Source organism: Perognathus longimembris, chromosome 5, assembly GCF_023159225.1.
Source record: "Perognathus longimembris pacificus isolate PPM17 chromosome 5, ASM2315922v1, whole genome shotgun sequence".
Classification (NCBI taxonomy): domain Eukaryota; kingdom Metazoa; phylum Chordata; class Mammalia; order Rodentia; family Heteromyidae; genus Perognathus; species Perognathus longimembris.
In genome coordinates this window covers 63,414,533-63,438,978 of record NC_063165.1, presented here as the reverse complement: position 1 = coordinate 63,438,978, position 24,446 = coordinate 63,414,533, and the positions used below count along the sequence as shown (strand labels likewise).

General features: G+C 39.9%; 1 protein-coding gene and 1 pseudogene across 2 annotated transcripts in view; one reads left to right on the top strand and one right to left on the bottom strand.

Annotated features, from left to right (window-relative positions):
• Positions 1–24,446, top strand: part of Yeats2 (YEATS domain containing 2) — an 89,226-nt gene that overhangs the window by 32,058 nt on the left and 32,722 nt on the right. Inside the window, exons 9-16 of one of the 2 annotated variants that reach the window (XM_048347026.1) lie at positions 6,163–6,207; positions 8,542–8,722; positions 10,005–10,244; positions 13,310–13,468; positions 15,903–16,006; positions 19,179–19,283; positions 20,244–20,426; positions 23,875–24,133. In XM_048347026.1, the coding sequence (XP_048202983.1) occupies positions 6,163–6,207; positions 8,542–8,722; positions 10,005–10,244; positions 13,310–13,468; positions 15,903–16,006; positions 19,179–19,283; positions 20,244–20,426; positions 23,875–24,133 (1,276 nt within the window). Of the gene's footprint in view, positions 1–6,162; positions 6,208–8,541; positions 8,723–10,004; positions 10,245–13,309; positions 13,469–15,902; positions 16,007–19,175; positions 19,284–20,243; positions 20,427–23,874; positions 24,134–24,446 lie in introns of both variants that reach the window. The other variant, XM_048347025.1, reaches the window with a different exon arrangement.
• LOC125351926 lies at positions 10,946–12,050 on the bottom strand (annotated as a pseudogene).

Below are 24,446 nucleotides of genomic sequence, written 5' to 3'. Positions count from 1 at the left end.
ATTGGTGTGGCTGTGGGTTCAATTCTCAGCACTGCAAAATAAATAACCAACCGTACAACCTCCCCACACACAGAGAAGCAAATAAGCTTTGCCTGTAAGTACCATACGAGGTTGCAATAGTTTGATAAAATCAAAACTATTCATAAATCCTTCATCTTATGTAATTGTTGTCATTTTGTAAAATATTTCAATATGTGGGGGAGAACACTAGAGTATGTGGAAAGCAGAGCTTAAATCATATGTTTATAGGGCTAAGGGGATAGCTCAGTGGTGGACTGTTTACTTAACATGCACAAGACCCTGGGTTCTGTCACCAGTGCTGCAAAAAACTTAACAGGACTAGGGTGTGGCCCAGGGGTAGAGCACTTGCCTAGCATGTAGAATTGATTCTCAGCACTGTTAAACAACAAAAATGTAAGTATAATGAGCTCAGCCATGATTTTATAAAGGTAGAAAAAAAATTACAAGAAATGCTGAAATATTGAAATAATGATATTATTGACAATTTTCTCACAAGGAAAAGCCATATTTTTCATTTGCTTAATGCTTTTGCTCAGTAAATGTGTGTGTGTATATATGTATAAAACTTTAGTAGTTAGGAGACAGACATGTGCGCGTGCACCTGGGACTTAACCTTAGCCTGCGAGCTTCTTTTCTTCTAGGCTAACAGTCTACTACTTGAACCAGAGCTCCATTTACTATCCGGGGATAGTTTATTGGAAATAAGAGTCTCATAGACTTTCTTGCCCAGGCTGGCCTTGAACCATGAACCTCACATCTCAGCCTCCTAATTAGCTAGGATTATGGCATGAGCCACCTGGGCTGAGCTGATGATTTTTTAAAATACCCTTCTTGTCAGTCTTCCTGGTACAGGGGTAGGGAACCCTAGGGCCCTGTGAATTTTGTTTTCCTGGTTCCAAGGCTTCAATTAAGGTCCTCCCACATTTGGCTTGCTCACTTGGCTGGTGCTTTACCACTTGAGCCATGCCTGCTTTTTGCTATTTAGAGTCTTGAGGACTTTTTCTGCCCAAGCTTCAAATCTTGATTTCAGATCGCAGCTTCCTACGTACCTAGGATTATAAGTATGAGCCACCAGTGCATGCTTTCTTTTGGATAATCTTATGACTTCATTCTTGGGCCATACAAATTATCAGTCATACAAAAGGATATCATCAACTTCATAGGCTGTCCAAGGTTCATCTGAGACAGCCTATGAAAGTTGATGAGAGGGGCTGGGGATATGGCCTAGTGGCAAAGAGTGCTTACCATGAAAGTTGATGAGAAACATCTGGTTCTGTCCCTGGCAATTAATCATGTTCTCATTAATGGCTCCTAAAATATTAACTAAATAAAGTTGAATTTCTTTTTCAGTTACTTTTGTTTTACAAATACACCTCTTTCAACCTTGGCACATGCTGGAATTTTTCCCACATTAATTTTACATGATCATGGCACATACCTTGTATCACACTGGATCCAGTTCTAGTTCCTAAAGGGAGTTATTTGACATTTTTACATATTATAATTTGCCTATCGCAGAATTTGAAAATAAAGAATTTGATACAGGTGTTAAAAATGACATTAAAGGGGCTGGGGATATAGCCTAGTGGCAAGAGTGCCTGCCTCGGATACACGAGGCTCTAGGTTCGATTCCCCAGCACCACATATACAAAAAAAAACAAACGGCCAGAAGCGGCGCTGTGGCTCAAGCGGCAGAGTGCTAGCCTTGAGCGGGAAGAAGCCAGGGATGGTGCTCGGGCCCTGAATCCAAAGCCCAGGACTGGCCAAAAAAAAAAAAAATGACATTAAAGTGCTTTTTGCCAGTTTTTAAAAAAGCATAGCTATAAGCTAAGCATGGTAACACATGCCCATAATTCCCAGCTACTCAGGAGACAAGGCAAGATAAGAGGACTGGGAGTTTGAGGCCAGCCCTTGTAGAATTAGCGAGACCCTCTCTCAAAATCAGAAGATCTGTGTGCATTGATTGAAAGGCAGAATATTTACAGTATAAGGCTTTGGGTTAAATCCCTAATGCTGAAAAGGAAAGAAAGGGTGGGGGGAGAGGGAGAGGAAGAGAGAATAATTTATTTTATTATGTATTAGCTTTTGAACACCTGCATTGTGGCCATATTTTTATTTTTTACTGAAGTGTCATCACTTTCCCTGTCGTGGCTGTGTTCTCAGATCCATCTTTGTTTCTTTCTTCTAAACATTTGTTTAGTTGAAGACCATTATTCTTTCTAATCTTTCCTATATTTCCATCATTGCTAGTCTGCTATCCATTCTTCATACTACCCTTAGATCAGTCTACCTATAACAACAAGAATTATTATGTTATTCCTCTCCTAGAAAACTGAATTGAATTTCTGCTACTCATGTTTTAGCTCCCCTTCTGACAGCTTAGGGATCTTCTAGTTTTGATTCAATATGCTTTACCTACATCATCTTGCACTAATCCCCTGTATGAGCATTCCAGCCTTGGCATTCCAAATGCCTTGGACCTTCTTCCCTTGTCCTTTTTTTTGGGGGGGGGGCCAGTCCTGGGGCTTGAATTCAGGGCCTGGGCACTATCCCTGACCTTCTTGTTCAAGGCTAGAACTCTACACTAGATGCACAGCGCCCCACTCCTGGCTTTTTCTGTGGTACTGAGGAATTGAATCCAGGGCTTCATGCATGCTTGGCAAGCAGTTTACCACTAATCAACATTCCCAGCCCCACTTGGCTTTTTTTTTTTTTTTTTTTTTTTGCCAGTCCTGGGGCTTGAACTCAGGGCCTGAGCACTGTCCCTGGCTTCTTTTTGCTCAAGGCTAGCACTCTGCCAACTTGAGCCACAGCAACACTACCAGCCTTTTCTATATATATGGTGCTGAGGAATCGAACTTAGGGCTTCATGTACACAAGGCAAGCACTCTTGCCACTAGGCCATATTCCCAGCCCCCCCCCCCCAACTTGGCTTTTGTTCATGCTTCTTCCCCCTGTCCCAGTGCTTAGGATTTTTTTCCATTCTTCATGTCCCTATGTAGTTTTCCTGGCTATTTAAGCCTATAGTGATCTCTGTATCCTGAAATTCTGCAATACATAGTGGTATAATTTAATACCGTAAATATTTTAAATGATATTCCCATATCTAGCATCCCTTACAGTCAGTTAACTTCACCTCAGGTTACCTGAGCTGTTACCACAAAGAATACTTCCCAAGACCCAGGTAGTAAGTTTTTAGAAAGTTCTTCAATAAAAGTTCTTTAATAAAGGCCACGTGCCAGTGACTAACACCTGTAATATTGGCTAGCTGCCCAAGAGGCAGAGCTCTGGAAAATTACAACTCAAAGCCAGCCTGGGCAGAAAAGTCTGGGGGACACCCCTCTCCAAAATACTAGCAAAAATAAGCCAGACTGGAAGTGTAGCTCAGGTGTTGAACACCAGCTAAAAAAAGCTAAGTAAGAGAGAAGACTTAGGACTGAGAGGGGAGAAATCACTTTGATCTTTTTCAGTTTGAGTCTGAAATAATACAGAGCAATATTATTTTATAAGAACCTAAAATTTATTTTTATTACTATTTTTTTTTTTGCTGGTTTACTGGACTTGAAGTCAAAGCCTTGAGCTCTTGCTCAGCTTTTTTGTTTTGTACTGGTCATGGGCTTTGAACTCAGAACCATGTTACTGTCCCTGAGCCTTTTCATGCTCACAGCACTTTTGTCACTTAAGTCATATTCTACTTCTGCCTTTTTTTTTTTCTTTGCCAGTCCTGGAGCTTGAACTCAGGGCCTGAGCACTGTCCCTGGCTTCTTTTTGCTCAAGGCTAGCACTTTGTCACTTGAGCCACAGTGCCACTTCTGGCCGTTTTCTATATATGTGGTGCTGAGGAATCAAACCCAGGGCTTCAGGTATACAAGGCAAGCACTCTTGCCACTAGGCCCTATTCCCAGCCCCTACTTCTGACTTTTTGATGCTTAATTGGAGATAGGAGTCTCATGGACTTTGCTGTCTGGTTGGCTTTGAGCTATACTCCTCAGATCTCAGCCTTCTGAGTAGCCAGGATTATAGGTGTGAGCCACCAGTGGCTGGCTTGCTCAGCTTTTTTATTCACAGCTAGCCCTCTGCTACTTAAGTCAAAGTCAAACCTCCACTTCCAGCCTTTTGCTTGTAAAATGGAGATAAAGAAGTCTTGGGTTTGTTTGCTGGTGCTGGCTTTGAACCTTGGTATTCAGATCTCAGCCTCCTGAGAGTAGCTAGGATAATATACATAGGAGCCATCAGCATGTGCTAGAACCCAAAAATTTGGTAATAGCCTTCATAGTATAACTATAAGTCATTTCACTTCCATGCAAAATTTCTTTCTACATTTTTCTTCTTTTTTCCCCAGTGCCATTACTTGAACTTAAACTTAGGGCCTGAGTGCCTGCTCTTCCTTAGACTTTTTTCACTCAAGACTAGTGCTTCTGTCACTTGAGCCACAGCTCCAGTTCCAGCTTTTTGGTGGTTAATTGGAGATAGGAGTCTCATGAACTTCCTGCCCTGTCTGGCTTCTATTTGGAATTACAGCATGTTGACAGCACCTGTCTCAGTGTCATTACTTGTATGCTCTTCTACTCTTACTGTTTCGGTAACTGTTCTATTTTATCTGATTCTCTCTTAAAATCTGGTTCTTAGAATGAAACATGCTAGCATAGATGAAAGACTCTGCAAATTAGGAAAATGAAAGTAGCCTAGAATTGTCCATGACGTTTTAGCAGTTCTCCTTTTAAAGTTTAAATACTGAAACTCCAGATCTGTTCAGAAGAACTGTTAATCCACCCAATATTGCCTTTTACCTCCTAAACACTAAAATCTCGTCATGACAGAGTTGCTTTCCCTGTGTTGGCTTCCAGGGATCTTGACATCTGCCTCCTTGTAAGCCTTTAAAACCTTGAAATTTACTTTTTTTTCTTTTTTTTTTTTTTTTTTTTGGCCAGTCCTGGGCCTTGGACTCAGGGCCTGAGCACTGTCCCTGGCTTCTTCCCGCTCAAGGCTAGCACTCTGCCACTTGAGCCACAGCGCCGCTTCTGGCCGTTTTCTGTATATGTGGTGCTGGGGAACCGAACCTAGGGCCTCATGTATACGAGGCAGGCACTCTTGCCACTAGGCTATATCCCCAGCCCAAAACCTTGAAATTTACTAACCTACCTCTGGCATCATTTTTCTCTCTTCCTTTCTTCCCAAGTTAGTCATATTTCCGTACTGTACAATGATTATACTGAAAAGCTGTCTCAATTATTTAATGGTAGGATAGAAATTGAAATATGTGAATAAGGCTTTAGCTTCTTTCCATGTAATTGTAAACTCTTTTGTGTGTATTATTAATTTCCAAATGTGTCATGGGGTGGCTTAAGTGGTAGACCTTTTGCCTAACAAGCTCAAGTTGATTTTAATCCCTAGTTAAGACATCCTTATGACATTAGGACTTGGAAATTTGACTCAAATGCTAGAGCATCAGCCCTGAGGCAGAAAGCCAAGTGAAAGTACAAGGCCGTGAGAACTAGTCCCGTTATTGGCACAAACAAAGCAACAACAACAACAACAAAAAACCCCACCTTGGCTTATATTAATTTTCCTTTGGTTTATGCTGTTTTCCTCAAACATTTTTTTTTCATGTTGCTAATTTATTTGAGTTAATAAAGGTACTTATACAGCCTAATTGTCCTTCCTTTTTACAATATAGTGTTTGGTAACTATTGTGTTATCACATTACATGTGTATTTCTTTTGCAACAAATTTAAAAACCTTTTGTTTCTGTTTCTTGGAGTTCATTTCTACATGTATACTTCTGTAACTTGGCATTTAAAAAATATTTCTGTGTAGTTGTTATAAACAAATTTAGTATCTTCATAATGCCCACAATGGTCTATGATTTATTTAAGCATTATTCTTTACTGAACATTTGTGTTGGCTTTAGTTTTGTGGTATAAATAATACAGAACCAATAAACATCTTTTGTATAACACTGTTTTAGATTGTCTTTGGAATAGGTTTTTTAGAAGTGTATAAAGTTGTAATAACTATATGTCTAAACTTGTTTTTTATTTTACTCAGATTTTTATTGAAGCTGGTAGTTTGCATTATAAAAAACCTAGAATTTATAAGGGAATGCAGAGAAATATAACATTCCCCCTTTTCTTTCAATAGCTGGATAGAACTTACACTGGTTTGCAGACCCTCGGAGCAGAGACAGTAAGTATTTTTTCCTCAAAGTATTTGGTAATTTACTTTTTCTTTTTTTGTTTTTTTGCTCAAGGCTAAGCACTCTGCCAACTTGAGTCACAGCATCACTTCTGGCCTTTTCTATATATGTGGTGCTGAGGAATCGAACCTAGAGCTTCATGTATATGAGCCAAGCAAGCACTCTTGCCACTAGGCTATGTTCCCAGCCCTATCATAAAAAAAAGATCTACCTTTTTTTTTTTCTTTTTCCCCATTTTGGGGCTTTATTTCGAGACACAGTTTCACTATAAGCTTATGCTGGCCTCAAACTCTCAATCCTCAAGATCTTCCTGCCCAGACTCTCCAAGTGTTGGGATTACAGGCATATAGTACATCGTACACAGCTGATGTTTTGGGCTTTTTTCTTTTTTAAGGGGGTGGGGTGGTGTTCATCATGGGGCTTGAACTCAAGGCCTGGGTACTGTCCCTGGGCTCTTTTGCTTCAAGGCTAGCACTGTACCACTTTGAACTGCAAACCTCAGATCTCAGATTCCTGAGTAGCTGGGATTACTAGGCTTGAGCCCAGCTGATGTTTATGTTTAATTAGGGAAAGTAAAAAAAAAACTTGTTCTCCTTTATATTTTCTTAATTATGGTTTAAAGCTATATAAGATGAAAGTTACCACCATAACCATTTTTTAGTGTATACTTTGGTGATTATTGTGAACCCATCATTACCACCCATCCCATGAATTCGTTCCATCTTGCAAAATTAAAAATCCATACCCATTGACTGATAGTCACCAATTCTTCCTTCCACTACCATTCTTTTTGCTACCAAATTTGCCTACTTTGGGCACCTCATATAGTAGGAATCATTGTGTTTGTCTTTTGGTGATTGCCTTTTTGCAGTTAGCATAATGTAGCATGTGTCAGAATCCCCTTATTACTATTGTGAATGTGAGTGTATCGGTAGCTGTACAGATTTCTTTTTTCAGTTATGTTTCCCTGTATAAGTGTAGGATCCACTTTATTCTTACCTTCATTAAGGTTTAGTATTTTGTCTTTTTAAAAATCTATAGTTAAAAATCTAAAGTTTGGGTTTCTGTTTTTGTAAGTGATGTTGAACATTTTTATGAGTTTATTAGTTTTTATTTTTTGAGAGATAGTGTTCATGTTTTGTAACCATTTTTTTTTCCCATGAGGTTTTGTTATTTTGAGGTTCAGGAGTTTTTCAGTATTCTCAATATTAATCCCTTATATGGTTTACATGTGTTCCCATTTCATGATTCATTTCTGCCTTTTATTTTGTTGGTTATCTTCTTTGATGCACAAAAGCTTTTAGTTTGATAGATGCAATTTCATTTGACTTTCTTGTTTTGTTTTGTTGGTCATGAGACATTTTCCCTGTGCTTGTTATTTATTTGTTACTTTTAGATTTTTGGTTCATTCTTAGGTAATTTGTATAGAGTACAAGAGTCCAAATGCATTTGCAGGTGGTTCCATAACTGAATAATCTTTGCACTTTTGCTGAATATCACATGATCATACTTAGGACAGTTTATTTTGATCTGTTGGTCCCTATATCTCTTCTATTGCAATTGCCATTATAATCAGTTAACTAGTTAAATCTTTTTCAGTCTAGAGAAATTATGTTATATCAGAAGGAACATATTGAGCACCTTCTGTATGCTATATACTGTTCCCAGATACTAGGAACATAGAAATGAATAGAATAATTTTTAACATGAAAAAGTTACATTCTTAGTGGTTTTGCATATGAGAAAAACATACAGTCAAAACAGTGAGATGAGGGCTGGGAATATGGCCTAGTGGCAAGAGTGCTTGCTTCCTATATATGAAGCCCTGGGTTCGAGTCCTCAGCACCACATATATAGAAAATGGCCAGAAGTGGCGCCATGGCTCAAGTGACAGAGTGCTAGCCTTGAGCAAAAAGAAGCCAGGGACAGTACTCAGGCCCTGAGTTTAAGGGCCAGGACTGGCAAAAAAAACCAGTGAGATGAGATGATTTTATTTATACCAAGTGCTATGAAGATAATAGCTGGGGACTTGGGATTGCACAAGCTGAGGTGCTCAGCAGAGGTCTCTCTGAGAAAGTGACATATGGTTGAGACCTCTTAATGAGAATAGAACTTGCATGATGTAAAGAATAGAAAAAGAAAATGGAACAGCATATATTTCATTGAGGTCCAACTTATAAGAGAAAATAGAGGCTGTATTCTTGAGATTGAAATTGCCTTGAGATGTGGCAAGAAGTTTCTGAGACCTTGTTCTGGGTATGGACTTGCGCTTTCAGTAACATGAGTGATAGTCTCATGAGCCCAATTGTTGCCCAATTGTGTAGGTAGTGGATGTTGAACTCCATCGGCATTCTCTTGGAGAAGACTACATTTATCCTCAGTCCTCTGAATCAGATATCTCTGATGCCCCTCCATCTTTACCTTTGACCATTCCAGCCCCCGTAAAAGCTTCTTCACCAATAAAGCAGTCACTTGAGCCAGTATCTGATGCCTCTCTGGAGAAAGGTAATGCAGTATTTTTCCTTTTACAGAGTTCTCTGGGAAATTTCTCATTTGTGTAATGTGATACTGAATTTCTGTCCTCAGCAACCTAGAATATGTTGAAAATAAATTTTTATTAAATAGGCATGCTGCCTCCCCCATACAGATGTTATGAAAATAGCCAAGTATCTGCGCTTTTAAATGTAAATGTCACTAAAAACACTAGGTTTTTATTCTTTGCTGAAGACATTCTGATTCAACTTCTGATAGTATGAATAGGAGACTTGAATATTAAATGCCTACTTTTATTAAAAATCCTTAGCATAAATTTTGACCATGATATTTTCCATTTAATAAGAATATGAGTATATAAATAAGTTCACATTTATAATCTCATTTCTTACTCTTTCTCTTTTTTTGTGTGTTTTGTGTGCTTAAACTCAGGGCTTGGGTGCTGTCCCTGAGATTTTATATACAAGACTAGCACTGTACAACTTCAACCAAAGCTCTACTTCTATCACATAAATAATCATATACAATATAAAAATGATTTTAAAGAATAATCCTTTTATAAGAAGTTCTTAATTTATAAGATCTCAATTTTTATTTCTCTCCCCATTTTGAGGGAGGGGAGGGGGCTGGTTCTGATGCTTGAACTCAGGACCTGAGCACTATCCATGAACTTTTTTCTCAAGGCTAGTGCCCCATCACTTGAACAGCAGCTCAATTTACAGCTTTTTGGAGATTAAGAGTGATAATGACTTTCCTGCCAGGGTTGGCTTTGAACCACAATTCCCAGATATCAGCCTCCCTTGTAGCTGGGATTACAGGCATGAGCCCCTGGCCCCTGGCTTTAGTCTAATTTCTCTTTAGATTTCAGTTGCAGCCTCTTTATAAACATTAATAGGGTAGGACTTTGTATCCTGGCACTGGTGGCCCAAACCTGTAATCCTAGCTACTCAGGAAGCTGAGATTCAAGGATCACAGGTTGAAGCCAGCCCTAGCAGGAAAGTCCACGAGACTCATATCTCCATTTAATAACCAAAAAGCTGGAAGTGGAGATGTTGTGCCTCAAATGGTACAGTGTTAGTCTTGTGTACAAAAGCTAAGGGACTGCACCCAAGCCCTGTGTTCAAGCTCCAGGACTGGTACATACACACACAAAAAAAGGATGTTGTTAGATTTTGAGTTTTTCCTTGTTTGTCAGCTATGTATTTAAAAAAACATGAACGGAGGACCATATAAATGTATGTTCCTTTTATATTTTGTTAATTGATTACTTAATTGCTTATTAAATTCCAAACAGGATTCCTCGCCAATGCTGAAGCTGAGAGACCTGCTACATTTTATTCTTTATCATCTTCGTTGGAAAGAACACCCACCAAAGTGACAGCAGCCCAGAAAGTTACCTTTTGTTCTCATGGCAATTCTGCTTTCCAGCCAATAGCATCAAGCTGCAAAATTGTGCCACAAAGCCAGGTTCCTAATCCTGAATCACCTGGAAAATCTTTCCAACCCATCACTATGAGCTGTAAGATTGTTTCAGGTAGGTAGAAGATGTGTTGAAGATGTGTGTATGAAGTTAGCTGGATGTTAGAACTGTGGGAGTGTTGGGCTAGTGGCATGATTCAAGTTGTAGAGTGTCTCTCCAGCAACACAAAGCCTTGAATTCAATCCCTGTGCCTTGTAAAACAAAAACAAAACATTGTTGGAATTCTAAGCAGTGTTTTTATTTTGTTTTAGTGTACATTAGTTGTGAGAGGTGGGCTGATTATTGTGATATTTCTGTCTACTCATCACTATTACTATTACTTAACCAAATTACCCCTTCTTAAAATCATTTCAACATGTCTTATTGTTCTCTTTTTACATAGTAATGTTGTGGGGTTTTTGTTTTGTTTTGTTTTTCTGACACTGGGACTCAAACTTGGCAACATCCAGACAGAGAGAGCACTTCTGTGCAACTTTTTTTTTTTCTCTGTAGAACAAGAACAGGTCATTCCTTTATTGACATGCATAAAATACACCACATTTTCTGTTCTACTGATGCTATAAATTCAATACCAGTTCTCCAGCCACATCAGTTATGAGCATAAAGTATATCATGTAACAGATCTCTAACAGTAGAAGGCTTAAACAAGAATGGATGCTGCTAGGATGTTGTTTCCTTTGATGTGACAACTGAGCATCCATCTCCCTCCCCCAGATGGTTTCAGCATGTTAGAGCAGTGAGGAATGGTTTAGTCTCATAACTGAGTTAGGAGTGAAGATATTGGCCACATAATACACATGCTCCATTTTTAAAAATTTTTCTGAATCTTGGGCAACTGTTCTCTTGTAACTACTTTACAGTTTCTAAAAGCAGTTATTGTCCAAAGCTGGAAGAACTTAAGTCTTCTCAGATGAGCATGTGAATGAATGGAGGGAGGTAAACAAAAAATAAAATTAAAAAAAAAAAGATGAGGTCTGATAGGGGAGCAGCCAGATAAGAAATCAAAAAAGGAACAGTAATTTAAAGTTTATTCCAGATATAATGCAGGTTATTCTGACTAAGGTAGCATCACATGGCATACTTCTGAGTCCATTCCCGAGATATTCTGTTGTACTTATCTCTGTCTGTTTTATAGATCCGTGCAATCTCTGGCACTAGGGGGTCATCTGGGTTTGGATCACATAGCAGTGAACAAATGGATAAAAGAACTTTAGAAATAGTTAAAGCAGGAGACCATTGTGACCTTAGAATATCAAGACAAATGCTGCCATTACTTGTTAATATTTGGATGATAAATTCTTGTTGTAAATGCAACCTTAGGTGGTTTTAAAGGGGTAGTCTGTAGGAAAATGAATTGTCAAAAAGAATACACCTGGGCTGGGGATGTGGCCTAGTGGCAAGAGAGCTTGCCTCGTATACATGAGGCCCTGGGTTCGATTCCCCAGCACCACATATACAGAAAACTGCCAGAAGTGGCGCTGTGGCTCAAGTGGCAGAGTGCTAGCCTTGAGCAAAAGGAAGCCAGGGACAGTGTTCAGGCCCTGAGTCCAAGGCCCAGGACTGGCCAAAAAAAAAAAGAATACACCGCCTTGATATGGGCTGTCATTAGGTTCCATAATTGTGGCTTGCCAGTGAAACATGCCATCCCCAACTGGACCTGCAGAACATTGTGCTGGAGGGTCACGGGCCAAATCACTAAGCTCCTTATTAATCCGTTTCAGCGCCATAGTCTGTGCTTTTCGCCTGGCTCCTCACTATCGCGGTGTGTGCTCAAAGGGTCCGGCCACAAGTCTTGATTATCCAGGCGGCTAGAGGAGTACTGTATCTTGTCTCACACCGGCTCTGCCAGACACAGGCGCTTGGTGTTGAGGGGAATCTCGCGAGAACCTCATGGCCGGCTCTGTGCAACTCTTAAAATAGGAAAACAGGAGTCTTTTCTGCTTAAAGTGGACAACTAAGCAGACATATATCTAAATCTTTGAAATTAAGGAAAGATTAAGAACCCATATTTACCTTAACAGTTAGAAATTTGGATCTTGCTGTATCAGAGAAGAATAGCATAAACATGTAAATCAGTTTGAAGTTTAGAGAAATTCACAGATGGTAAGTTTCATTAAGGCAGTTGAAGATGTTTATATACCTGAGTAACCTTTGAGAATGTTTTGTGGGAATATAAATGTGTAGATTGTGCCTGTGACATGGTTATAGAGACAGAGACTTTTTTCTTTCTTTTCTTTTTTTTTTTTGCCAGTTCTGGGGCTTGAACTCAGGGCCTCAGCACTGTCCCTGAGCTTCTTTTGGTCAAAGCTAGCACTCTACCACTTGAGCCACAACACCACTTCCAGCTTTTTCTGTTTGTGATACTGAGGAATCAAACCCATGGTTTCATGCTAAGTAAGCACTCTACCACCAAGCCACATTCCCAGTCCTGACAGAGACTTGGGTTTGGTACATTTTGCATTTTTCTGTCAAGTTCATCAGTGAAGTTATTCCCTTACTAATTTTCTTTTCCTGTTAATTTTAGTATCTTTGTGTGTAATTAGTATTATAACAACCTGCCTGTGACATTTACAGGTTTATCGTGCCAGTTTATCTAGTAGTTGTATGCAAAGCACTGCTCTTGAAACTTTAAGGTGCATTCTAGGTCTGGTTAAAGTGCAGGTTTATATTCAGCAGGCCTGGGATGGACCTGAGAATCGGTTTCTAGTTAGTCTCTAGTGATGCTGATGCTCTTGTTCCAGGAATCAAGTACAAAATGAGGCATTCTACTCTATAGAATTAGCCATGCTGCTGCTGCTACTACGCTGCTGCTGCTGCTGCCCTATGCCTAAAGCATATAGCCCTAGCCTCTCTTTCTCATTTGTCACCTGAGCTTTTTAGCTTAAGGCTAGCCACCTACCATGTTGAGCCACAGCAACACTTCTGGTTTTCTGGTGGTTAACTGGAGATAAGAGTCTCATGGACTTTCTTGCTCAGTCTGGCTTCAAACCATGATCCTCAGATCTCATACTCTTCAGTAGCTGGGATTATAGGTGTGAGCTGCTGGCACCCAGCATTGGTGTTGTTTTAAATGAGTAGAATATGTGAATTTTTATCTCTTCTCTTTTTAATTAACAAAGGTTCTCCAATATCAACTCCAAGTCCATCACCACTGCCTCGAACCCCAACCTCCACTCCAGTCCATGTGAAGCAAGGCACGACCAGCTCTGTTTTAAGTAATCCTTATATTATCATGGATAAGCCTGGACAGGTTATGGGGGCTTCTGCTACTAATACTGGTATGTATTTGGTCAGTATTTGTGTAGCCCAAAGGATTTGACGTTTTATATGGTGAAATTCAAGCATAACTTTGTAGTTGTATAATAGGAGATTTGTGCAGTAGGAGAATACAATCTCCTTCTGTAAACAAGATTATGTAGAAAGTAACATTAAGAGCTGGAAGCATGTCTGAAGTGGTTGTTTAATGCTAGCAAAGTGCAGGGCCTGAGTTCAAAAACCCACTACCACCACAAAACAAATTAAACTTACAATTAATGTAAGTAGTGCTTCTTTGACTTTGTAAAAGTTAACATTTTTAGGAATTATATTCCATAATTCACTTTCCTTTAAAGAAATAGTTGGTTTTGTGGGGGATGGGGGGCACTGGGAATGTGGCTTAGTGGTAGAGTGCTATGAAGCCCTGGGTTCAATTCCTCAGCACCACATAAACAGAAAAAGCCAAAAGTGGCACCATGGCTCAAGTGGTAGAGTGCTAGCCTTAAGCAAAAGAAGCTCAAGGACAGTGCCCAGGCCCTTAGTTCGAACCCCAGGACTGACACCCCCTCCCCCCCCAAAAAATGTATATATATAGAAGGGGAAAAAAAAGTTGGTTTTCTTTTCATTTGTAAGTGAAAGTCTTATTCTTTTTTGGGCCTGCAAATAAGAATAGTATTATGAGCCATGCACATTTCTCCCAGAACAAATACTTTTTACTAGTGGTATAAAAAGAAAATCCTATTAGGAAGACTAACAAGTCTCCTATGTCATCTCCTTTATCTTCAACTACGTGGTACTTTGGGAGTTGTTTGCTTAAACATTTTTTTCACAAATAATGTAATTTTCCCCATCATTTAACCAGGATTTAGATACATGCTCATAAATGGAATCGTCCCTGATTAAGGGAAATAATGAAAAGAGGGGGGGAAAATGATTGCAAGATCATGAGGCTGGTCTCCCTCCCTCCCTCCCTTCCTCCCTCCCTCCCTCCTTCCCTCCCTCCCCCCTCCCTCCCTTATGAGTGGGTAAACCCAGCAAGGTCCTGTGTTTGCTTGTGTAGGTGCTCTGCTTGAGCCATGCCCTCCCCTCAACAGACTTCTTATAACTTGTTGGAATTAATATACATTAATACATGTTTTCAGAATAAGTGTTTTTTTTATTTTTTTATTTTAAAGCTAAGCACTTTAACAGTGGTTTATGTGGAACTCCCTTAAAAAAAGTTTTCTGGGCTTCCCTAATGTCCTTTTGAATATGTTTAGGTATGTCAAATAGAAGTCATTGAAGTTTTAGAAATCGGTCACAAAACCATAGAGACAAGTTTTGTCAGATGGAATAGGTAATTAAATGAATCTTGATTAAATAAATGTTGATTTTACTACTGATACGGTAAATCATTTTACTCATACTCTAAAATTTGTGCAGATGAAGTAATAAATGTTTCACATGGGCAATGTTTGGGGATGAGTCTAACCTAGTGGAACTATACTATAGGAGTTTTTTTTTCTTGCCAGTCCTAGGCCTTGGACTAAGGGCCTGAGCACTGTCCCTGGCTGCTTTTTGCTGAAGGCTAGCACTCTGCCACTTGAGCCACAGCACCACTTCTGGCCGTTTTCTATGTATGTGGTGCTGGGAAATCGAACCCAGGGCTTCATGTATACAAGGCAAGCACTCTTGCCACTGGGCCATATTTCCAGCCCCAGTATAGGAGTTTAATTTGCTTGAATATATATTTTAACCCAGTACCACTATATTGTATCATACTATATTAAGAAACAGACCAGAGGAGGGGGCGCTGTGGCTCAAGTGGCAGAGTGCTAGCCTTGAGCAAGAAGAGGCCAGGGACAGTGCTCAGGCCCTGAGTCCAAGGCCCAGGACTGGCCAAAAAAGAAAAAGAAAGGAAAAAAAAAGAAAAAGAAACAGAGTACATATGTATACCATATTTTTCTTTTTGTCCTTAGTAGCCTTTTATCTCTTCTCAGGCTGAGCATGTGAGCAATGTTATAGAGATAAAAACCTCAAAAGTGCCTTTTCTATTTGTTTCAGGGTTGAAAGTTTTCACAAAAAGAAGTAGTAAAGCTGGGTGCCAGTGATTCACACCTGTAATCCTAGCTACTCAGGAGGCTAAGATCTAAGATCACAGTTCAAAGCCAGCTTGGACAGGAAAGTCCATTAGACTCTTATCTCCAGTAATGAAGTACTCAGAAAAAGCTAGAAATGGTGCTGTGGCTCAAATGGTAGAGCTGCAGCTTTGAGCAAAAAGAAGCTGAGGGATAACACCTAGGCCTTGAGTTCAAGCCCCAGGAGCAGCACCCTCCCTCCCCCAAGAAAAAAATAGTGGCAAAGAGAGGAGAACAGTAGAAAATATTATTCAAATTATATTTTATTCAAATATTCAAACTATATTTTATAACTTTTACTTTGTTCATACTTAATTTTAAAATCTGCCTTGCTTATCAGGAAGTCCTACAAACAAGCTCTCCACGACTTCTCAGGTCCCCCAAGGAACAGCTTCCCCTATTCCAAAAATTCATGGAAGTAGTTTTATAACATCTACTGTCAAGGTAAGACTCTTACTGCATTTTCGTGGCTTGCTTGTTTCTAAAGACAGTTTGCAAAGTGTTAGTAAGAGTGTAGGGTTGGTCCAGGTATCATAGACTTTTGCATTAGAATGTATCTTGAGTAGCATCTACTCCTGACTACCACTTCACCTTGCCTTTTCTAAGTATAGACAATGATTCTTAGTGCTTCTATCAGATGATCACCAATATAAAGTTGGAAACAGTATAGTGAGAAGGTGGCCTCATTTATTTATGTTTTGGAGGTAACAACTTTGTTAGAAGTATTTCTTTACAAAACGTTTATCTTATACTTCATGTTTCTTATATTTGTATACCCAAGTAAAAATATATTAGTCTTTTAGTTACTTGCATATTTATGTAATGTTTATAAGGAGGCTTATTAGTGGGGCCATATCTCCCATGGAGAGGGAGCAACATGGCATCTGCACCTTATCCAGGTGGCAGCTTCTCTCTGGAGCTAAAGGGGAAGTAGGTAGGTCTTAATAGTGAGTAGGAGTGGCTCATTAGGTATGGATGGATCTGGGGGCTAATGGTAGGAGCTGAGGACCTGAGGCAGTGGATATGCTAACATCCCCCCATTTGTTGTTTATTAATAACTGGGGAAGGGTACCAGGCCGGAAGTATGGGCCGAGGTTGTTTCTTCTGGAGCTACTTCCTGCTGTAAAGGCATGAAGTAGTCAGGGGTCCCTGATTTGTTGTTTGGCCAGGTACCATCCAAGAAGTATTTGCTTGACAGTTTGGTCAGTAAAGGTCCTCATTATTTCCATAAGAATGATTATCAGAGCCAATGGGTGTCATGGTCTCCTCTGGCTTCCTCCTGCAGCTTGGGTGCATCAAGGAGTCACTGGGGCTGGGGTCTTCAGGATCCAGAACCGTGCTGGGCAGAGCAGTGTAAGGGAAGCCTCCAGTTGCCTGTAGGATGGCCTTGAACTTCAAGTTCCCAGGTGGCACCCTGGGTGAGGGATGTTATCCTGTTAACAGACTTTTGAAAAGGTCAGGCAAAGGCTGACAAGTTCACAGGACCAGTTAACATGAACAACATGGGAGAACACACCCTGGCCATGAGCCAGGAAAGTTCCATTTGGAGCATAAACCCAATTGTGGCCCATTACAAGGAAGGAAGAATAACTGGACTGGGGGCAGGAAGGGAGTGTTTAGGGTTTTGTTTTTTTTGTTTGTTTTTTGGTTTTCTTTTTGTGAGGAGGCCACTGGGTAGTGGACTGGTTGGGAGTAACCAGTCAGAGGCTAATATATATATACAAACAGCAAATAACAAAGGCAAGAATACAAGTTCCTTTCCAGATGGAAAATGGACAGGTATGGACATTAGGTGGGCAAGCAACTATTCCTCTTGATCTCCCGGTTCCGGTTAATTTTGAAATGGCAAGTTTAAATTGACTGCATTTAAGATGAGACTTCATCTCCTCTTACTCCTCTCCATGGTTCCTCATTGTCAGGATTGACCTTGTCCTGAAGGTCTAGGTGCTCATTGCTTTTGGATAGCTTGTCCCAGTTGGCATTCATGGGCATTCACGGGGTTTGAACTCAAGGCCTGGCACTGTCTCTGAGCACTTCTGCTCGAGGCTAGTGCTCTTCCACTTGAGCCACAGTGCCCGCTTCCAGCAGTTGGCTGGTTACTATGATGAGTCTCTTGAGCCAAGCTTCCAGTCTCCAGCCCTACTTTTTGAGGTTAATTGGAGATGGAGTCTCAAATTTTTCTGCCCCTGGATTGCCTTTGAACTGCATGCAGTCCTCCAGGCCTCAGCCTCCTTAATAATACTCGCATGAGCCACCATACCACCTTAATAATAATTCCTTTATGTTGGTTATGGGGCTTGAATTCAGGGCTTGTGCACTGTTCCTGAGCTCTTTTGCTCGCAGCTGGTGCTCCAGTTCCAGTTTTCTGGTGGTTAATTGGAGGTAAGAGTCTCACAGACTTTCCTGTCTCAGCTTGCTTTTGAACCATTATCTTCAAATCTCAGCCTCCTGAGTAGCTAGGATTACAGGCATGAGCCACCAGTACATGGTATAATTCTTGTCTATAAGCTGGTACCAAAAAAAAAAATAATAGTACTTTAAAATTTAGAACTCTAGCTGAGTGCTGGTGGCACACACATGTCATCCTACCTACTCAGGGGACTGAGGTAAGATTCAAAGTCAGCCCAGGCAAGAAAGCCTGTTAGACTCTTATCTCTAGTTACCCACAAAAGACCAGAAGAAGAGTTATGGCTGAAGTAGTACAGCGCTAGCCTTGAGCAAAAAAAAGCGCTCAGGTATCTGAGTTACGTAACTGTACCCACTCTGTACATCTCTTTTATAACAGTTTAAAAAACAAAACTCGAACAGTGCCCAGGCCCTGAGTTCAAGCCCCAGGACTGGGAATCTCCCCCTCCCCCCAAAAAAGGCACTCTGAATATGATTTGATTAATTCAGATCAGATTGCTAAATGCTCGCCATTTGGCAAAGACACTTCCTTGCTGTTTGGTTCATTATCCACCTTTCTTGTTAGGAGTGCCATCAGTTGAAGCCTTTGAGATATAAACTCCTCTCTGAGAAACCCTGAGAATGCAAATATCATTTATCTTATACAACTAATGCTAATAATAGCATTTCTTATTTAGAAGCTGGATGGTTTTGATATTGATAAATTTTCTGGTCCAAAGTGAGGTTTTCCTATATAAATGCAATATATGAATACAGCTATATGACTACAAATTTTCAGCAATTTCCTTGAAGATTTTACTTTTGCATTTTTGTTTTTGAATACTTCATGATCTTTTAATTCTGCTCAAAAAATGTTCTTGACTTTGTGTCTTGCTCCTAAATTTAATTATGGAAAATTGCTTGAGACTTAAATTTTATCTTTACAAACTAGAGGCATACAAAGTATAGTGACTTGTTTAAAGTATATTTTTAATTTAAGTAGTTGTGCAAAGGGGTTTCAGTTCAACATCAGTTTCTGGAGTACAGTGCATCTTGGTCAACATCACTCTCATCATTTCCCTATAGTAGATTTGAATTGACCTTGTTTTTGTATATGCTGATTTAAGTTCTTTTTGTGACAGGTTTGTATTAAATATAAGTGACTGGATTATCTGCAATCATCAATCTATACCAGATTGACTCTACAATTTTGTTTTTATTTACACAGCAGGAAGATTCTTTGTTTGCATCTATGCCACCTCTTTGCCCAATTGGGAGTCACCCTAAGGTTCAGAGCCCCAAACCTATAACCGGAGGACTTGGAGCTTTTACAAAAGTGAGTATATATTTCATTGTCCCACAAGTGTATGTGGTCCTGTTAATAATTCTTCCTCCTCCTTTTTCTTCTTTTCTTCACTGGGGCTTGAACTCAGGACCCTCAGGTGTTTTGCTTGGCTGTTTTGCTCGAGGCTGGTGTTCTGCTACTTGAGTGATACCTCTACTGGTTTTTTAGTGGTTAAATGAAGATCAGAGAAGAGTCTCACAGACTTTTCTGCTTGGGGTGGCTTTGAACTTTGATCTCACACTTTATCCTTATGAATAGTTAAGATTATAGGTGCGGGCTGGGAGTATGGCCTAGTGGCAAGAGTGCTTCCCTCATATACATGAAGCCCTGGGTTTGATTCCCTAGCACCACATATGTAGAAAATGGCCAGAAGTGGTGCTGTGGCTCCAGTGGCAGAGTGCTAGCCTTGAGCAAGAAAAAGCCAGGGACAGTACTCAGGCCCTGAGTCTAAGGCCCAGGACTGGCAAAAAAAAAAAAAAATATATATATATATATATATATATATATATATTTATTTATATATAGGTGCAAGCCACTAGTATCGGGCCATAATGCTTTCTGTGGTGTGTGAGTTGATTGAGATGATCTCTGCAACATAGACTGTAGTGTGTCTCAACTCTTAGATCCCCTACTAGACTGAGTCATGCTTCATTACTTTGTGATGACCACTTTCTTGTAGTCCAGAGAGCACAGCTATGTCTTGTTTCTTTCTACTTCTCCTTTTTGCCATCAATCTCTCAAGTGATAGAAGCACGGGGTCCAGCACAGATCTTGTATTTAGTCTCTTTAGCTGTTAAGGAATACTTTTAGACAAGGTTGTTATATTGCTGTCAAGTCATTCTTTATACACCAGTTTTGTTAGTTCTTGTAGATATTAAGTTCAGATACTAGTAGTGATTTTCTTTCCACTATAGAATACTTATTTGATGTTATTGTCATGTTTATTGCAAGGTGATCATCAAACAGGAACCTGGGGAAGCCTCTCATGTGCCCACAACAGGAGCTGTTAGCCAGTCACCTCTCCCTCAGTATGTGACTGTGAAAGGAGGTCACATGATAGCTGTGTCTCCTCAAAAACAGGTTATAAGTGCTGGAGAAGGAACTACCCAGTCACCGAAGATTCAGCCTTCCAAGGTTTGTGTTGGGTAGGGACATAGGAAGGTCAATGTATAAATGGATGTTGTTTGCCTAAGTAGCCATCAAGTGCTAAAAAGATTCAGCATTTCAAGGTTGCTGATTCTATCCAGATCTGTGGATGGCAGCCCATTTGGAAAAGCCAGTCAGATGATATTAAGATGCTGTGGTCCTTAGCATCCCAACAAGAGGGAATGTCTAAGAGGCAAATGGTTGTTGTGTCTTCTCTCTGTTAATGAATGATTAACTTCAGGGACACATCTTTCCACCAGATTCAAATCTAAAAGATGAGGGTATTATTTCACTTTTTTCTGAAAGAAAAGTGCTATAGTTTACATTCCAAGCTGTGCTTGATGAATAGAATAAGTAATTCCTAGCTCTTCAGAGAGTTTATTTTCCTTATAGTGTGAGATACTGGAAGAATTGATGTATTGGGAAATCCATAATGCACATATATCCAGTTAGCAATTATTTTAGTGTTTATGTGTCCCAAGTTCATATGTATATATAACCTATGATTTTCCCACCACCCTAGGAGGTGGCATTTTCACTCTCATTTTATGAACAAGAAAATTGGGCTCGTAAGAGGTAGCTTCCTTGATCTAATAAATAACAGGGTCCTTAACCCGGGTCTGCCAACTCCAGACTTCTAATAAGTAGGGTGAATTTGTAAACCATTGTCTCTAGCCTAAGCATGCTTTTAGAACATCCACTTTGGCAGTTATACTCTAAAACTATTAAGAATATTTTGTGTGTTGTTGTTTTTTTAACTTGGAAGCTAACCTGTGTAGGGAGAGTCATATTCTTAGAGAAATACTCTAAACTAGAAAAATACTTTAGATAATTTGGATTTGGATAAAGCTTGATATAAAAAATCAGCATTTAAGGCTGGTTCTAAAGTTTACAAAATTGTCTGATCAGACCCGTCTGCTGGTGTAGAAAGTACTAAAGGCAGATGTGGTGGAACATGTCTGTAATTCCAGCACTTGGGGGCTGAGGCAGGAGAACTGTGAGTTGGTTGGGTATGGTGTGAGACCTGTCTCCATAAACAGCAATAAAATAATAAAAATAAAGGTATTGATAACTAGGGTCTGAATCTTCTAGGGCCATGAGAATCGGATATTTAGTTCCCCTGATGGTTCTATAGGCAAATTTGGAAACCATGAAGCTTCAGCATCAAGTTGAACTTGGGTTTTCTATAGCCAAAAATTACACATCCCCACTTGTATCCTCTTACTTTATTTAGCCTTGGGGGTAAGCATTCTGTCACAGTGCTTTAGTAAATCTGTGGTCATCTGAACTTTCTACTCAGATTATCTTAATCTGTTCTGCTTCATATAGGGATATGTGGTGTTACTGATTCAGGTTTTGAGTCAGTCTGGCATTGCTGTTAAATGTTAAGAGATCTGGGATAGGTTAGTTTCCACTTTCACCACTGTGTTTTGCCAGTTTATCCATAGTAATGCTGTCTCATCCAATTGATACCTACTTAATGATAGTATAGGACTAAGATAAAATGGGTGGATTTATGTTAGAATGCCTAGGATTAGCCTTCAGAGTACCCATAAAGAAGAGCCAAGCAGAGCAATAACTTCAAAGAAACAGCAGAGCATGAGAAAGTCATTGCTGTTAGGGCACTTAGTATGTGCTTCAGGATCGAGATAAGTGGTTATCTGCAAGTACAGGCTCTCTCTGGCTACTGCAGAAGTACATTTTTAGAAACTACCCAAAATCACAAAGGTGGAAAAAGTGGTAGTTTTCTTTCCATTCAACCATAACCCATTAGAAATATAGAGGGCTGGCAATGTGGCTCAGTGGTAGAGTGCTTGCCTAGCATACATGAAGCCCTAGCTTTGATTCCTCAGTACCACATACACAGAAAAAGCCAGAAGTGATGCTGTGGCTCAAGAGGTAGCATGCTAGCTTTGAGCAAAAAGAAGCCAGGGACAGTGTTCAGGCCCCGAGTTTAAGCCCCAGGACTGGCAACATAAATAAATAAAAAATAGAGGAATTAACTTTAACATAAGAAAGAGGAAGGCAAAATGAGTGACCCATAAATTAATTTGTTGCAGATCTCATTACCTACTCATTACTTTTGACTTGGGCAGGTTACTTAATCTCTTTGAACCATAGTTTGCCCTCCCTCTTTTCCTCTCTCTCCACCACTCTCTCTCCTCTCCTCTCCTCTCCCCTCCCCCTCTTCATCTAGTGAAAGGGAATACTAGGCAGGCATTGGTGCAGATACTAGGGCTTGAACTCGGGACCTTGAGATAAGGTTTTCTGCTCACAGAAAAAAATAGCTTTTCAACTATTTGAGTCACACCTCTGTTCCCAGCTTTTTGCTGGTTAAATATAAGAAACTCTCTTATTTGCCCTAGCTGGCTTCAAACCTAGGTCCTTGGATCTCAGCTTCCTGAGTAGTGAAGATAACAAACATGAGTCTCTATAATGAGGCAAGTTTCATTGTTATTGAAGATAATGAAATTACAAACAAAATGAGACTTTATCATCATCAACTGTGTTTCTTTTGCCCTCAAGTTCAAATCATTTCTGAGTTCTCTATATTGGTGAAAGATTTGGGGGCTAGCTGGAGAACTGATTTATTATATTTTTTAAATAGTATTAGAGTTTGAATTCAGGGCCTTTTGCTTACTAATGGCAGGTGCTCTGACACTTGGATCATGTACACAGTCCTTTTTGCTTTCATTCCTTTGCAAATAGTGTCTCATATTTATGCTTAGGCTGCCCTGTACTGCCATTCTTCTATTTATGATTCTGTGTAGTTAGCAGTGGCAAGTGTGTGCCACCACAGACAGCCATATTGTTTAAGATAGAGTCTGTATAACTTTTTGCCCACACTGGTCTCAAACTGCGATTCTCCCAATCTCTGCCTTCCAGGTAGCTAGGATTATAGGCATGAATTCCTGTACCCAGCTAAATCTCCCAAATTTTCTTTCTTTTTTTTTTTTTAAACAGGCTTGAAATGTGGCTTAGTGGTAGAGTGCTTGTCTAGCATGCATGAAGCCCTGGGTTCGATTTCTTGCTATAACACATAAACAGAAAAAAACGGAAGTGGTGCTTGTGGCTTAAGTGTTAGAGTGCCAGCAAAAGAAACTTAGGGATAGTGCGCAGGCCCTGACTTGAAGACCCAGGATTGACAACAACAACAACAACAAAAAACCCAAAACCTCATTACTCAAAAGTTGCGAAAAATATCTTAGGTTAAGCCAATAGTACTTAAGATTTTAATATTATAATATCAAAAATGTAAAGACTATTGTTTCATATCTGTCCAGGCAGTCTTGCTCAAGGACTGATTAGACTCTGTATGTTCTCTCTAGCCCATTGCCTTGTTCTTTGCTAGAACACAGTAGCTACGTTGTTTCAGAACTCTCAGAGGTACTATGCAAAGCAACACTGCTAGAATTTTCTTATTTGTTTTGAACAGGTTGTTGGGGTGCCAGTTGGGACTACTTTACCATCAACAGTAAAGCAGGCTGTGGCAATCAGTGGTAGCCAAATCCTTGTTGCCAAGGCCAGCTCTTCTGTTGCCAAAGCAGTTGGTCCCAAGCAAGTAGTGACCCAAGGAGTTGCCAAAGCCATTGTGAGTGGAGGTGGAGGAACCATCGTTGCTCAGCCAGTGCAGACCTTAACTAAGGCTCAGGTCACTGCCGCTGGTCCTCAGAAGAGTGGATCCCAGGGCTCAGGTAACTAATCCTGACCTAGTACCATTTTTACAGCGTCTCTTCCAGAATTTGCTTTGCTAATTTTGTTTGGTATTTGGTTTAGACTAGGGCAGCCAAATTGGTTATTACAGTCAGAAGTATACAGAAATACTCCTTTTTGTGGAACATTTCATTAGACATTTATGTTCATTATAAACATTTATATGTGCAAGTATATTAAAAATTGAAAGTATTTGTTGATAATTTTTTCAGGTGTAAAGAATAATTCTCATCTGTCTTCATCCCCAGTTTGGTTGTATTTCAGTTTTAAGTACTGGTATGAGCATTTGCCACC